This window comes from Podarcis cretensis (genome assembly GCF_951804945.1).
Source record: "Podarcis cretensis genome assembly, chromosome: 5".
Taxonomy (NCBI): Eukaryota; Metazoa; Chordata; class Lepidosauria; order Squamata; family Lacertidae; genus Podarcis; species Podarcis cretensis.
The window spans coordinates 15861872-15879278 of NC_137174.1; the positions used below are offsets into that span (position 1 = coordinate 15861872).

Below are 17407 nucleotides of genomic sequence, written 5' to 3' on the forward strand. Positions count from 1 at the left end.
TGTAGTAGCATATTGGTAGCCACTCCATGCTGTCCCTTGCCCTTTCTCTGGCCATAGTGCTGATGGCATTTATTAGGATGACCATTTCAACTCTTCATTTCCCTCTCCTCCATCGCTTTTCCATGACACATTCCATCTGCTACACAACACTGGATTTGTACTGCTGTGAAATTTACTCTTCCCAGTTTTTAAATAAATCTTTCCTTTTTTTCTTGAAGAAACAAAAGTCTGTATTCCTTGCCTTAGTTTCTTCTAATCTGTTTCAAATAGTTTTGCCTAAGATTGTTTTAGTGTTGAAAGCTTGTTTTCTTTTTCTTAGAGGTTCAGATATATGGTTAGGATATGCGAAATCTATGCTGCTGTCTCAGTTGTTTGATATAGTTTTGTATTCAAAATGTCTTTTTTTAATTGGGTAGGAGTAGAGTGTAAATTCTAATTTAGGGCATGAAAGAAAATGCTGCTGTTTGTCCTGGCCGTGTTTATTTAAAATAAATCTGCAAATGTTTTAGTAGATACTATAATAATAAAGATTTGCTACGTCAGCTGGAAAGATCAGTGGGAAGCAGGATTTTAAAGCATTAGTCGCTCAGAAAATGGACTGGGAGCTACATTTTGATTGCAAAAGGTGTTTGTTGCATCATGGTGGTGAATAAACTCTCTGCTGGTTTTAAACAACAGGTACAGAAATCAAAATAAGCATCAAACAAGAAAACTCAGATCTGTTTCTGGTGGGAAGCAAGGATATTATTACAGAAGAAGATTTGGAAATGTTTAAGCAGGCCCAGGAACTTGCAATGGAGGTAAGGTTCACAGGTGCCAGCTATGTGAACAGTACTGATCCGGTAATTTGTTGCTTGTTATGAGGAGAAAATTGTGCTGACTGCTTAGTTCTGCTTAATGCCCCTTTTATTAAGGCTAGTTTGTATATAATGGTATACATCTAATCTGGAACCCAAATATCTCATTAGGGTAAAAGCAAACTTGAATGGGAAGTTCTCTATATAGCTTCAGGCATGGTGCAGAGTGAATAAGTTTCACAGCACTTGGGCGCCTTGATATAAGTCCTTATTTTTTAAGGATGTGGATAGTTTGTGCTACTTTTCATTCCTCTGTAAACAGATGTCTCTCCACCTAACACCTAAAATAGTGTAATACCCCCAAAATAGCCTTACTAGTGAAATGTGATGGGGGGGGGAGAATTCTATTGCGCTTTCAAAACTTTTGTTCTTTAATTGTGATTAATAGAAAATTGGTTGTAAAAATGGTGGAGAAACAAATGGACGCTACCCTTCAGTGATAGAATTTGGGAAATATGAGATCCAAACATGGTACTCCTCGCCTTACCCACAAGAATATGCAAGGTAAGGAGAATGAACCTATAAACTGTTTTATGACAAACACCATCTCATAGCTCCAAAAAAGATTACTTTTACAACTAATTTGCAAAGCTTCTCATAAATTCAGACATGCAGTGAAACCACAACTTTATAACTTCCCTTCTCTTTCTTTCCTAGCTTGCATATTATCATTGAACGTTGCTGTAAAATCGGCTTGGCACTGCCAAAAAATCAAAGATTTAAAATATATATTGGCTGCAGATAAGCCTGTTTAGCTACAGAATGCCTCGTACACACCCTTTTGTGGCTAAGGAAAAAAAGGCTAGCCCCCAAATCACTTCATGCATGTCCCTTCCTTTCTACATGGAGCTTGAGATAGTTCTCTTAAAACATATAAAAAATAATCATAAATAATTAAGAGTTCACCAGTGTTCAAAGTGTCCGCAATTAGAAAATCCACATATTAGTAAAATGTAATTTGTTACTTTTCTTGGTGCCAAAATTTTAATCTTCATAGTTCAACATTTTGAGACTATTTTGCCATGGATAGAATATGACAAGCCCTGCAAACAGTAATGTTGATAATAAATAGCTTCCTATTTCACAATATCGAGTCAAGGGATGGCTCGAGCACTTGCCATCAATGTGCTCACCATCATGTATGCTCCACTTTTGCCTGTAATTGGGCCCCAGTTCCTCAGTGTTCAAAGAATGGTCTATATTTTCACCCATTTTTGAAGGGGTCAAGAGAAAAAGTTAAACAAAATTGGAGGGGCGGAGAGACTTCTACCACCACCTCCTTTTCTTTTTAAAAAACTTTTCTCACAGTGGTGCTCTTACAGCCTGGCATTTTTTCTTGGACCTATGCATTCCATTTTAACTTCCTATTTCCAAGTATCAGATATTCTGTTTCATCCAATAATTTAGGGAAGGCAGGAGAAACGAATGATGTCAGAGATAACTCAAGTGGAAGGTGGTCACTTTCAGCTCTGGGAATTATCCTAAAGGTGTCTCGGTTAATTGGCACATTATTGGATGTTAGGATATAATCTATGGTGCTAGTAAAACCTCTGGGGGAGATAAAAGTAAAATAACCCTCTTGATCCCCTTGACCATGCCCATTTCATAACAAATGGTTATGCTTAATTATAAGTTCACAGAGATATTTCCCAGCGCGGTTAGAGGTGGTGTCCATTGCTACCCTCTGACAGATTTCGGGTTTGTCCTTCCAGTTTAGTCCAGATAATATTGTATTTTGTGGGGAAACAAGGCTGATCTGGGCATTGAAGTCTCCTCTCAAGACAAGCCAAGGGTTAGGAGACAGAGAGTCTATACTTTTGAGTAGTTGGTCAAGTTTTACCCCAATATGAGCTCAGTTCCCCACAAGACTTTACTGGAGGTATGTACACGCAGATACAGTAAGTATTTCTCCAGAGACTATCAGAAAGGGACAACACTAAAAAAATTAGGGGTGGTCAGCGAGGGACACTGTTGAATTGATACATTAAGAGATGTTGACACCAGCACTGCCAGCCCCCCTGCTAGGTCTTCCATACTTTACAGTTTTAAGAGCAGGTTGAGTGTAACTTGTAAAACCCTGTAATTCAACCATGATGCCCTCTTTTGCCCAAATTTCTTGAAGAAAGATGATAGCATGTGTTTGTAGATAGGAACAGAAATCACTGACTTGGGTCTTGTTCGGCCACCCTGTTACATTCCATGAGAGAAGTTTAATTGTTTTACAGTGATTTACTCTTAGTCAATTGCTGGCCAATGTACACTCGGAGTTTACCAGTTTTTGAGGCAACATGGATGCTAGTGGAATGATCCAGATGTTCGATTATTTCAGTCGTTGTACATAAAGTACTCACATTTGTGTTCACTGGGCCTTTTATTTGCAAATTGCTCACCAGCGGGGATTCCTTGGGCGTAGTTCCTGACTCCTCCTCATCTAAGTATCTCATCTTTGTCCAGTACTCCTGTAGTTCTATAGTTATCGTTCTGTTGTGGCCATTGGGTCTATTGTCAGTCTCTACCTCTGATTCTTTAATCTCTTTCAATGTCTGGCTCATAAGATCAAGCCTCTTGTTGACTGTTTGTTGCTCTTCCTGAAGGAGGTTCCTATAGGAGCTGAGAAAATCCTCTTCCAAAGGATTTACAGAGTGCTCAGATTCCTGAAGATGATTGTCTAGAGGAATCGGCTGTTCCGTTTGGCTCACCTGGTTATTTTGATGTTGGGCATGATTCTGCGAATTCAACTCGGGCATGTCTATTTCCTCCCCTCCTGTTGAGTAGCAATTGACACTAATTACATTCCTGCTATCTGCGGAGCTCCGAAGCCAGCTTGCTAAGCCATCGTCATCTTGGAACCGCCACCAACCATTGACTGTTGGTATTGTTCAGTAGTTGATGGTTGAACAATTAAGAATGATCAGGTGAATGTTGAAGAGCAAGAAAGTAAGTCAGACAATAATGGAATAAGTTAGCCAGAGGAATATAAGGTAGGGGAATATGCAGAGGCTCCAGATCAAACTGATGAAAAGTTGGCAGGACTCGATCAAGAAATCATACTGAAGGAATCATCATCGTATGAAAATGGAGATGACCTCCATACAAGAATTTGGAGAAGCAGAAGATAAGATTACAAATGGTGATTTAGAGAAATATCTGGACATACAGTGGTACCTCGCAAGACGAATGCCTCGCAAGACGAAAAACGCGCAAGACGAAAGAGTTTTCCGTCTTTTGAGTCGTTCTGCAATACGAATTTCCCTATGGGCTTGCTTCGCAAGACGAAACGTCTTGCGAGTTCTTGCGAGTTTGTTTCCTTTTTCTTAAAGCCGCTAAGCCGTTAATAGTCGCTAAGCCGCTAAGCCGTTAATAGCCGCTAATAGCCGCTAAGCCGCTAATAGCCGTGCTTCGCAAGACGAAAAAACCACAAGACGAAGAGACTCGCGGAACGGATTAATTCTTGCGAGGCACCACTGTAGTGTTGATGGAGCTGAGAGGCAAAAAAAGCCTTGGGATTTCACTCCTGGCCTTTCTTTAGTTTTAGCAGATTTGGCGTGAATTCAAAGAATGGTGATATTAAAGTTATGGTATTGCCTCTGGAAAAAGACTGGAAAAAACAAAAAATGGAAGGTCCTAGAGGAGATCAGAATACCATTGTAAACACAACAGGAAATAGAATACAGCAGGAAATGGAACTGAATACAGTGGTACCTCGGGTTACATACGCTTCAGGTTACAGACTCCGCTAACCCAGAAATAGTACCTCAGGTTAAGAACTTTGCTTCAGGATGAGAACAGAAATCGTACTCCGGCGGTGCAGCAGCAGTGGGAGGCTCCATTAGCTAAAGTGGTGCTTCAGGTTAGGAACAGCTTCAGGTTAAGAATGGACCTCCGGAATGAGTTAGTACTTAACCCGAGGTACCACTGTACATGGAACTGGACACAAACTAATGAGAAACAAAAATGGAATAATACAACAGGAAATGGGCTATAACAAGAAAGGGAACTGAGCATATGGAATTGGACATGAACAAGTGGATATACAACAAGAAAAAAATGGAATATCGGCTCAGTGTGTGAGCACAATGGAGAGATTTTAATGTGGACATGGACAGGAAGAATTATAGTATTCAATATGAAGTAGTGGTGGTGAGAATTAATAAAAGTTAAATAACATTAATAGAAGTTAAATAACATTAATAACATTTATTAAGAATGACAATTAGTCTTGGGCTTTCTGTGAGAAAAGGAAATAAATGATTCTGAGACACCTTAACTGGTAGGAAATATTGTTTAACAGAAAGTGGTAGATGTTCGCATTGACCAAAGTTTTTAAATAACCATATTCTCTTTTATGTGACTGGCAGATGGGAAATCAGAGTATTTCTTTTCTGTTGCCTTGCTTATTTTATTTTTCTCTTTTTCTGTCTTCTCTTTATCTTAGTTGTCCCCTTCTTTCCTTTTTCTGTTTACCTTCTTTTTTGGTATCTTTTGTAAATGCAACTGTATTATGGAAAATCTTAATAAAAAGTCATTTAAAAAGTTGGAATGTAGGGGGGGTATTGATTGCAGGTTTTATTTTTTAAAACAATTCAGGTGTTCATTAATTTAGATAAAGGCTGAATTATGAATACTGTAAATAACTTCACTCAGAACACATTGATGTGTTTACACAATGCATATAATAATGTTCCAATATTATGATGGGATTTGACTTCACAGCTGGTATTATTATTATTATTATTATTATTATTATTATTATTAAATTTGCTCCCAAGTCCAGCTAGAATTTATGGGCACTTGGAAATACCTCAACAGAATTGTTATGACTCCAGCCTCTTAATAAACAACTTGTTAAGAAGTATGATATGCTTTAAGCTTGTTTGTTTTTTTATTTGCTTGTTTAATACATATAGTGCCCTGGTTGACTAAGAATGTTGGCATTTTAAAATAAAAAGAATTGTATACTAACTGCTCTGATTTTTAAACTTAACAGACTATCAAAGCTTTTCCTGTGTGAATTCTGTCTTAAATATATGAAAAGTAAAAATATTTTGCTAAGGCACGCAAAGAAGTGTGGCTGGTTTCATCCTCCAGCCAATGAAATCTACAGGAGGAAGGACCTTTCAGTGTTTGAGGTACACAGCATTTTATCTGCATTTTATGTGGATGCTCCTGTTCCCCCCACCCAACCACATACACATACACACACACACACACACACACACACACATTGTGCTTAACTCCAGAGGATGCCCATTTCCCATGAGTTAACACTTTTAATTTTAGTGTGATTTTCCATCTTCTCCTGAAAGATTCCTGTTTTCCCAAGTAAACCTGTCCCACTATGTTAGAACACTGGAAGACTACTGTTATTCAAAATCTGTTTTAACCCCAGCAGAAATTCTATAGTTTAGAAGAATTGTGGTAGGAACTTCAGACCAGTAGTCTGTGTAAAAAGAAATTCTGTATTGTGTAATCTATTGCTGTACGGATCAGACTGTATGGTAAGATACAAAGTAAATGATGGAAAGCAAGTAAGATAAATTGAGGAAGAAGGATACTCGTTGAATGTAGAAGCATGCTTATGAAAGAACACAAGGAAGTATCGACCTTCCCTCCACAGAATAAAGAGCAGCAGCTATTTTACATCCTTTGATCTTTCTGTCCATGTATTTAGGATCAAAGAAATGTAACTTGTGAAGAATTAATCTGGAAACATTTTTTTCACTGAAAATAGTATTTGCTTTTGTATCTAACAACTTCTGTATGTATATAATGCCAAAGTAACTTCCTCTTTGCGGACTTAACACTTCAGAAACTTAGAATAATGTTACTTGCTTTATCCTCCATCTGGTACAACGCCTTCAAAAACCAGCAGCTTAGCATATCTTTAATGATATGTTCACAAATTTGTATCTTTAATTAGAAGGAAACAAACTTTTGAAATGCCATACATAAATCAAAAGTATATTTTACAAGTTTTACAAGTTACTTGTAAAAAAATATATTAATGATCTAATATTTAATATAATATTGAAATTCTGAGAAAAATCTGGTTTTGTTCACTTTAAATATTATGTGCAGTGATCCACTTCCATACTTAAATATTAATATGGGAAATTTTCTCCTCCACAGGTTGATGGGAATGTGAGCAAAATTTACTGCCAAAATCTTTGCTTGTTAGCAAAGCTCTTTCTGGACCACAAAACCTTATATTACGATGTTGAGCCATTCCTTTTCTATGTTCTCACAAAGAATGATGAGAAAGGATGCCACTTAGTTGGATACTTCTCCAAGGTAAAAGATTGATCTTAATATCATGAGAATATCTTGCTTTTGTGCCAAAGAAGTAACACTGCTGATTTGGAATGAATAATATCAACCGGAAGCAAACACTGTTTTCCGATTACAAACAAATACAATGCCAGTATCATTTTAAGATCTCAAGTATTCTCTCTTGGGCTTTATTTATCATTCTACTATATTTTTTCACTTTAGAATGTTTCCATCGGTGTGACAAATCTCCTGTTTCGTTTGGCACTTCCAGTTTTGTTGTAGTTATTACTTGTTTTGTTACTCAGGTAGTATAGCATCTTATCATGCCTTTTATGACAATTTTCTCTTATTGTTGTTTAGTGAAAATTTAAGGTCTTTAGTCTGAAGATTTTCTCTTGAGATTCCACCTCCTGTATACTCGGTGTCTACATTGTCATGTATATATAATTTGCTCTATGTTCATCTTTTAATAATAGTTTGTAGTTTTGTCAGCAAGTGCTCTCCCCACGCCAAGTTTTAATTCCAGTGTCTGTCTTGTATCTCTTTGTTTATTCTAAATGTTTCTCAAACTGTGGAATGGGACCTGTCACTGAGCGTTGGGCCAGTTTCAAGTGGTCCCAGTGCCACAGCCCTGCCTAGTGTAGGAATGGCAAAGGAGGAGACAAGATAGAAGGTGCATATAAAGACAGCTTGAATAAGTGAGACAGTCTAGGAGGTTTAGTTAAGTTACACTGGAGTTTATTTTGAGGATTTCCCTGTAAAGAAGCAGCCGTCTTGGCTTTTGGCAGCCGTTGATGCATAGTGGTTAGTGGTGCAGAGGCACTGAGATTTTGAGTTATCCCTGTTAGTTTCCCCATACATGTGGTCTGGCTTTCAAGGAGAGTTCTGGGGTGTCTTTGCCAGCGTGACTCCTCCTTCTTACCTTCCTGCACCCTTCCAGGCACCCTGCATAATAGACATAACTGCCCTGAAGATCCCACTACACTAGCATCTTACTGGGTTTGCCTTTGTTTTCAGCAGCTGGTTTAATTTTTCCTTCTGCTGTTTTTGTAGACATCAAATTATATTTCTTTCTGGTCTGTGCCATATTCTGATGGAAATTTACTTGGTATTCAAAGGTGGATGCACCTGACTGTATGAAAGCTGCATGTGCTTCAAATATTACTTTAGATAAACAGTTCTGTCAGTTAGAAGTATTTGCTGAGAGACAGATGAAATGCTGGCGAAAAGCAGTAAGTTATTTTAACGTGGCCATTACTTATGATCCAAACTGCTGTCTTCAGCAGACGTGTAGGTATCATCTCCCTTTTGTACATTCCTCACACAAAAGTCAGGGCTGCATGAGAAAAAATGCCTTTTTTCCACTCCCTGGATTTGAAATTCACTCATGCAGTTCCTTTTGGATTTTTCTGTTGTTAATTTCTGAGGTGCCATCTCGTAAAATAAATCTTTTTGGAAGATACATTTGATTTGCTGTTATACTTCACCAGCGCCATTACTTTCTAGGGGCTTACTCTATTTTCGTATTGACCTGCTGCCTGTTTACCTTACTGGGCTATTTTACAAAGGCAGAGGCAGGTGCACGGAATTGCCCACTTCAGCAGTGTTTTGACATACTTGATCTGTTTCTCCTTCCCCCAGGAAAAGCTCTGCCAGCAGAAGTACAATGTCTCCTGCATAATGATCATGCCCCAGTACCAAAGGCAAGGATTTGGAAGATTTCTCATTGATTTCAGTAAGTGAGCGGCTTTGTTTACAGTCATAACCCTGAGAGCTGATGGTGGTTATGAGGATACAGCTACATAAAAACTTTATTTAACCTGTTTGTTGTTCGTTTTTTTATCACTAGATAATGGGCTTTCTATTTCTATTTGCGTAGTGGCAGAAAAGCTCCCTCAAGTGAAAAATCCAGTGCCTCTGTTGTACTGTAGGAAATTGAGAATGTGTCTCTCTGCAGTAATATTAACTCTCAGAGCTATTACGCTGAATGAATTGTCTAAATTGCATTCATTTTGTGCTGCTCATTAGTACAAAGAGAAGCAATTATTTGTGATTAAAGCAAAGGAAGGTGTTAGTCCAAGGCATTCTTTAGTTTCCCAGTCTATTAACATGGAGTACATTTTAGCTGAACAATGCTTATGATGAGAGAGCGTAATGTTTCAATTTATTATTCCTTTTTTTAAAGAATGTCATTAACTCACTTCTGAAGTAAAAGCTACTATTTGCTGCACAATGTATAAATTGGTATTCAGGGTTTATATCTTGTATTCTTCATCATGCAGTTGCCCATCTGACATAATTTTAAAAATGTTGGAGCTATTCATAATATTTCAGTATCAGTAAAAAAAATTTGATAAAACAAATAGTATAATTCAATAGGCAAGCGCCACAGCTCAATGATTTCATTGACTTTTTGAACTGAACTTTGAATTATAGTTTGGAGAAAGGCTATGAAAGCCAGGTTTTCGAAGCCATGTGTTAGTGTACCCAATTATTTTTAAAGCTTCACAGTAAACATATAGCACTGTATGTGGTTGGCTTTCTTTGGTGGAGGAACATACAAGGTGATTAAGATGCAGATGAAATATAAATCTTAAGAAGGGAGGTAGCAGCCAACAGGGTTTCTTACTTGGCAGTTGCCCATCATGAGTTATTGCTGGTGATGCTTCATACTTAATGTGTTATGCTTCCTGCTCGTGATAGAAGCAGGTTGCCCCATCCCTTCAAGCACTCTGCATCTTCTGCCACAGCAAGCATTGGCAGATTGTTGTCACAGCAGGCACACATTTTCGGGGAGATGCGTGTCCTCAGCACACTCACCCACTGATCCCCCATTTAAGGGAGACGGAAGGACAAGCTTCTCCAAGGCTTTTCTGGTTCCTGAAATTTGCATCTTTCTGGCTTCACTTGACTGGGAGGACAAGGTGTCTGCATCTATTTAAATCTAGATGTCCAGTGAATTCTTCACTCAGAATGTGAAGGATTCCCATAGAGAATAGTGTTACCTTCCTAGAACTCCCTGGGGTTGTTTTCAGCCATATTGGTATAAAGACTTCAGCATCCCCCCCCCTGCTCTCTCACAAGGGATATTCACAGAGATCTGAACAACTACATATTTTTCCCCAGCGTGCTTTGGTGCAGCCCAAGGCACAAGCTACGTTTGGGAAGGGGAGAAGGTTCCAGACTAGTGGCTCCCTGCTGTGCAGCATTGCATTCCTGTGACAGAACACAATGGGGACAATGCATTATGACAGAATGTTGTTCATAGTGACATCCTTGTGGTGGGATGATGGTTGTCCCCCCGCTCCCCCCAGTTGGTTTCAACCATTGAATTGTGGTAGAGGGGATAAGGCCAGAAAGATAAAAGAAGAAAAGCAATAATCTGCATCATATTGAAAAGGCTTAGATGAAATTTGTTTAAATTTACTTGCTCCACCTGAAAAATTACTTTAAAATTTCTATTGTGAAGAATGAATTGAGAATGTAATTGAGGTAGGGGGATATTTAAGCACATCTTGAGTTCTAATCAAAGTTTTATGCTTTTTTTTATTTGCCCCACCCTTTTTCAGCAGGGGGCTTGTCCACTGTCCCTCAGACCTTGTGGGGGGCTGGACTATATTGGGGAGGGGGAATGAACGAATTCCTATGCCCCACAAATAACCCAGAGATGCATTTTAAATAAAAGGACACATTCTACTCATGTAAAAACACCATGCAGGCCCCACAAATAACCCAGAGATACATTTTAATTAAAAGGACACATTCTACTCATGTAAAAACACGCTGATTCCCAGACTGTCTGCGGGCCAGATTTAGAAGGCAATTGGGCCGGATCCGGCCCCTGAGCCTTAGTTTGCCTACCCATGCTCTAGTGGAATAGCATGACTGCTTGCATATTTTTTTTTGGGGGGGGAGGGTTCCAAATCTATGGGTATTAGCTATGGTGGGCTTTGTTCTTCATGAGCAGAGGCTTCTAATGAGGGGTGGCGCCAGTAAAATCATCAAAATCGTAATGTAGTGGAGGCTTCTCTGGGTTGTGCTGCAGGGCTTTAATAGTGAGCATCTATGTTGCACTTTTTAGGCTTTGCAAATGTCCATGGAGGCCTCTGGTGTTCTGTGTGGCAATACTGACTGATTTCATCAATGTAGTACAAGGGAAGTAAGGAGCAGGAGCAGCCCCTGGACTTGAAGATCCGCTTGTGGAGTTACTTATTTAGCCAGTTGTCATATAACTAGAGTCCCCTGGGTGATCAACAATTAAAACACACTAAAATCCAATAAATAAAACAAAACAGTTGCAACAGGACAGAAATTCAGGAGGGTTAATTAGGTGGGTTTGACTAGATCACGGTTTCCCAAACTTGGGTCTCTAAATGTTTTGGGACTATAATTCCCATCATTCCTGACCACTGGTCCTGCTAGTTAGGGATAATGGGAGTTGTAATCCAAAAACAGCTGGAGATCTGAGTTTGGTAAACTCTGGACTAGGAGATCTCTGCTCTGCTCTACTCTGCTCACAGAGTTGTCACCATCTGTAGTCATTCCACCTGGCTGAATCAAAGAGAAAAGTCTCACATTAGCTCTTCCTCTCCCACAACATTCCTGTAGTGATCACTTTACCTGGGCATTCTGAAATGTTTTTTGTTCATTAGTTCATTAACTTTACTTTTCCCTCGCTCACCCGCTGCATCCTGTTTGCAGATTACTTGCATTACTTGCAACTGTAAACTTCCTGGATGGCCCTGGCAGAAATGCAGAATACAGTGGTACCTCGGGTTAAGTATTTAATTCGTTCCGGAGGTCCATTCTTAACCTGAAACTGTTCTTAACCTGAAGCACCACTTTAGCTAATGGGGCCTCCTGCTGCCGCCGCGCCGCCGGAGCACGATTTCTGTTCTCACCCTGAAGCAAAGTTCTTAACCCGAGATACTATTTCTGGGTTAGCGGAGTCTGTAACCTGAAGCGTATGTAACCTGAAGCGTATGTAACCCAAGGTACCACTGTATAGATACAGTAAATGGCTAATAAAAATTTGTCTACTGTAGCACTTCACTGTGTTTCTTTGGCTTAGCTAATGCAGTGTTGTGTGAAGAGTAGACGTTCTGGTTGGTGTGTTGATACTTATAGTCTTTCAGTCTCTTTAGATACAGGAATTAACAATATTCTGATGACATGTGCAGCAATCTATTCAAATAACAGAAAATTATGTTCATAAGTGCAAGGGTTGTGTGATTTATTTCATACTGTAGGCAGTTCAGATGATCATTTGGCCCTGAAGATGAGATTGGCCATGTACTCCAGGCTTACAGATATCCCTGTTGCTCTAGCAGTTGTTTCAGAGTTAGGGAGATACATATGAGATCTTCCACTCTTAACTTCTACCAATGAGGATTGGATCAGGAATCAAACCTGAGAACCTGACACGCCCACTGTTCATGTTGCCACAGCCAGAATTTGGGTGGCCAAATAATGTCAGAACAGGCATTTTCGTAAGTCAATCATTTTCAGTAATCAGTTTTATTTTCCCTTGATTTTGTTCCATTTCCCCTCACAATTATCCTGCCTGCTTGTGTTTTCTAATGGCTGTTCTTGCTACACATCTCAGAAACATGAGACTGCAGCTTCCACTTTCCATTTTGTGGACTTTCAACTTTAGTGGCACACAGACTGAACGCTGTAGGACATCAATGCATGTCATTAGGCTGTATAATGAAGCGAAGAAAACCAGCATGGCAGTCCTCATCGTGGTTTGCATATGTTGCACTAATAGCTCAATTTCTAACTATGCTCATTAATTGACTACCAAATTGAGCTCCATATGTTACTCTTCACAGTCCTGGACATGTGATCAGCTGGAATGAAATTCTGCCTAATCAAGGTATGCAAACAGCTTTCAGTATGTATGGACAATTGAGAAAAGTCCTGGGTCTAGAACGGTGGCCATTGACTGATACTTTAGAGGAAGACAAATAAGTAAATAATGAATGCACCTTAAAATACTGTGGTAAGTTGGAAATACCCAAAGGCAACTATTTTTAAAAAGTCACTTGCAAGCTAGCAAGAACAGCATGTTAAACTTCAATTTTTAATTAAAAAAAATTAAACTCAACAATTTAGCTTTCCTGTGCTGATTTAAATATATTATCCGAGTAAATGAAGGAGTATCTCCACCCCCATCATTCAGCCCAGACACTGAGGTCCAGCTCTGAGGGCCTTTTGGTGGTTCCCTCCCTGTGAGAAGTGAGGTTACAGAGAACCAGGCAGGGAGACTTCTCAGTAGTGGTGCCTGCCCTGTGGAACGCCCTCCCAGCAGATGTCAAGGAAATAAACAACTAATCTGACTTTTAAAAGACATCTGAAGGCAACCCTGTTTAGGGAAGTTTTTTATGTCTGATGTTTTATTGTATTTTTAATTTGCTGGGGAAACCAGCTAAATGGGCAGGGTATAAATAGTAAATTGTTGTTGTTGTTGTCATTTCCTGAAAAGCCCACAGCCTATCCTGAAATTGTGGTTTAATGAGCATCTGGTAAAGATTTGGTTGTGTTCCACGATCAAGTTCTGGCTTAAATAGGGAACTACAGGGACACGGGTGGCACTGTGGGTTAACCCACAGAGCCTAGGGCTTGCCGATCAGAAGGTTGGCGGTTAGAATCCCTGTGACGGGGTGAGCTCCCGTTGCTCGGTCCCAGCTCCTGCCCACTGAGCAGTTCGAAAGCACGTCAAAGTGCAAGTAGATAAATAGGTACTGCTCCGGTGGGAAGGTAAACAGCGTTTCCGTGTGCTGCTCTGGTTCACCAGAAGCGGCTTAGTCATGCTGGCCACATGACCTGGAAGCTGTACGCCGCCTCCCTTGGCCAGTAAAGAGAGATGAGCGTCACAACCCCAGAGTCATCCGGGACTGGACCTAACGGTCAGGGGCACCTTTACAGGATAATAAGCCGTGCCAGCTAAGAGCCACTTCAACTGCAGTAGGCAATCCCTGTGACCATCCCTGACCCCGTTGGAGCTTCCAGGAGCTTCCAGGACAGACTAGTTTTCTGGTCTGAGCAGCAAAGCGATCCTTTTCCTAATGCCCCATGTTCCTGCTTTGCTCCATATCTTTCTGTAGGGGCAGGAAATGGATCCGACTTCATTTATTTATTAGTTTTGGGGTAAGGTTTTATGCACTGCAGTCAAGCTCCGTTCTCCTCACACTGGCTAAATCATGGCTTAAAGCTTGATGCACTGGGCATTGAGCCACAAATATTTTGCCAAAGAGGGCCATTTTAACTTTCCCTCTTATTTAGAGATATTGAAGTATTAAAAATGACTTTTGTACTGAAGTGCAAGCAGAAGAGTGAATAGGCTTTCCTACCCTATAAAAGCAAGTCAGACCTACAAGTCAGGTTCTGTCTTGTGCTGGGGCATGCTATCTAAGAGAAAAGCTAAGTGGCTCTAGCTTGAGCTAATAAAAACAGTTCCCAAATAGAATGATGAGCTGCCAAAGATTGGGACCATCCTTAGCATCCCACCAAAGGTAGGGAGAAGAAATGTGCAGTCTCTAAGATGATGAAAAGAATGAATGGTTACTTTTAGGGGGCAGCATAAAGCAGGAGGTGATTGCCTCTGGTTTTTTTAGCTCATTCGTGCCTTTGCAAACTGCTTGGTTTGGTCCTACTTGCTCAAAATGCCATTTGTATTGTTGTATAGTAGACAAAGGAAAACAACAATGAATCAAAAGCAGCTGGCTGTTCCTTCATGCAAAGGTACAATTTGTTGTAATTTTTTGAGATTTGAGCTTTAGATGGTGCGGATAGGACCTTCCACTCAGTACATATGATTCTTTCGATTCTGAATGCAAACTGGGCATTGAGATGCTCAGTGCACATAATGAGTCATAATGCCCGGTGCTGCTGCTGCTTCTTATTGTTGTTGTTGAAGGCTCTGAAAGTATAATTGTTTTCTGCTTTGTTACTCTTCATGCTTAGATTTTATTGGTTTTGATAAAAGCACAGGAAATGTAAAAATAGTTACTAGATTTTGAAAACAAAACCATGGCATGTCATACTTTCCTGCAACTGCTCCGAGTCAGACCCAAGCAGACTGATGCCTGATGACTAATCATCTTTCTTACTCCTGCTAATTATGTTGAAGCAACCTTCATATACACTTTCTCATTCTGTGGCATCTGTCTTCTTTTAAAAGAATATGAACAGGAATCTACACAACAGTTTGGATGACTGGCAGAAAAAACATTTTTAATGGATTGTTCTCTCAGAATGTAGATGTCTTATATGCCGTATCTATGGCTGACACCATGTTCATTAAAACTCCCAATGACATAAACTTAGGACACTGCCCATTTTTTCTGACGTGATTGTGATATACCAGTGTTCATTCTGCTGGTGCTGTGTGCCATGCAGTGAGTCGGTAAAGCACAAACGGAGAGAAGCAAGTTGCCAATTGTAAAAATATATATGATACATTGCCTTATTATAGTGTGATATTGGACTTTGGATTCAGAATAAAAAGCATAATGTTAGAACATCAAAATGAATTTACTGGGGCAAAACCAAAGAAATCAAATATACTGTGGTTAACATGGCACTCTTGTGTCCATCTTGTGAATATATAAATGGAAATGTTCCAAGGAAAGCAATAAATACTCAGACAATACTTTCTGAACACGCTCTTTATAGTAGCATAGAAATGTAGAAGGGATGGGGAAAGGAGGAGGCTTGAAACCTGGATCAAATTGGTAGAAGTACCCTGTGGTGTTTCTGTGAAGTAAAAGGAGGAGTTAACAAGAACCATTCATTAGAAGCAGCAACGTACAAACAAATGATAGAATCACAGAATTGTAGAGTTGAAAGGGACACAGAGGGTCATCTAGTCCAATCCCCTGCAATGCTGAAATCTCAACTAAAGCATTCCTGATAGGTGGCCATCCAATCTCTGCTTAAAAACCTCCAAGGTAGGATGATCCACCCTAGGTGGGCTTCCAGACAGCTCTGGAGGATTTCCAGGCTGATATGACTGGTGCTCCTGTTGAAGCCCTGGCCGACAACTGGAACAATTGAATGGCTTGGGTTGTTGACAAGATAGCCCCTGAGCGCCCTCTCCCGCTTTGTAAAGCCCGTTTGGTTCCCTGATACACCCCAGAACTTAGGGCAAGGAAACAAGCTGGGAGATGACTCAAACATAAGCAGAGGGAAATCCTGGTGAGGGCTCATTATCAAGCCTACCTCGTGGCAGTGAAGGCTGAAAAGAAGGCTTACTTTGCTGCCCCCCTTGCATCCTCATTGTGCCACCCAGCACAGCTTTTCCGGGTAGTGCAGAGCCTGTTCCAGTCTGGCCCATAGGAGGTGGCAGGATGAACGGCAGCTTGCTGTGATTTGTTTGCAAAGCATTTTGAGGATAAAATTGCATCCACAGGGATCTTGACTATGCTGTTACAGCAGATGAATCGCTAGGGGCATCCAGAGCACAGTCTAGTCCTGTTGTGTTGCATGAGTTTCAGTTGCTAAGGCTCAAGGATGCAGGACAAGGTGCTTGAATCAGTCAGTGTGACTTCTTGTGCTGTGGAGCCTTGCCCCTCATGGCTGATTAAAAGCTAGCAGGGAGGGGACAACTGGCTGGGCCAGGGAAGTGATTAACTTGTGGTCTACTAAGACGCCTAGATCCTTTTCACATGTACTACTGGCAGTCCAGGTGTCCTCCATCTTACATTTGTGCAGCTGGATCTTCCTAAGTGTAGAACCTTACGTTTGTCCCTGTTGAAATTCATTTTGTTGGTTTTGGTATGATAAAGATTTTAAAAAGTTGATTTCTTCAGTGCTTGGGAGGGGGTAGGAGCAGCTACCTCTAAATTGTAGACAAGAAGCCATCATTATTTATTTCATTGCTTTTCAACACGGAAAAAGGACCCCTTCTGGTGATAATCACTTGCATTCATTGGGATTTATCTCAAGCCTTTTTGCTTTTGTGTCATGTTTCCAGATCTGTCTTTTATTTGTGAACTTCTATTTCCCCATGAAAAGCACATCTCTCAAAATTAGCTAGCACAATCCAGAATTAGGGTGGACATACCAATGCACAGAAGTGGAATACCCCAGGTTAGAGTGCAGACACTATTGAAATAAAGTATTTCATACCAATGCATCTCTTCAGAATGGTAAAGGTGTGTGATGCAGCACCTTGAACACTTTGTGATCAAATACGTTAATGAGAAGCTAAAATCTTTTGAAGTATGATGGGAAGCACTTTACTAATTACAAAATACTCTAGTTTTTCAAAAGTT

The 17407-nt window shown here is 40.1% G+C and overlaps 1 protein-coding gene and 1 long non-coding RNA gene across 9 annotated transcripts in view; one reads left to right on the forward strand and one right to left on the reverse strand.

Annotated features, from left to right (window-relative positions):
• KAT6B (lysine acetyltransferase 6B) overlaps nt 1-17407 on the forward strand; it is an 86506-nt gene that overhangs the window by 43510 nt on the left and 25589 nt on the right. For all 8 annotated transcript variants that reach the window (XM_079975049.1, XM_079975054.1, XM_079975056.1 and 5 more), the window contains 5 exons: nt 679-800; nt 1246-1361; nt 5845-5986; nt 6987-7148; nt 8769-8862. In XM_079975049.1, coding sequence (XP_079831175.1) covers nt 679-800; nt 1246-1361; nt 5845-5986; nt 6987-7148; nt 8769-8862 — 636 coding nt within the window. The remainder of the gene's footprint in view (nt 1-678; nt 801-1245; nt 1362-5844; nt 5987-6986; nt 7149-8768; nt 8863-17407) is intronic.
• LOC307215850 overlaps nt 1-17407 on the reverse strand; it is a 49722-nt gene that overhangs the window by 27442 nt on the left and 4873 nt on the right. The gene's annotated exons all lie outside the window — the stretch shown is intronic.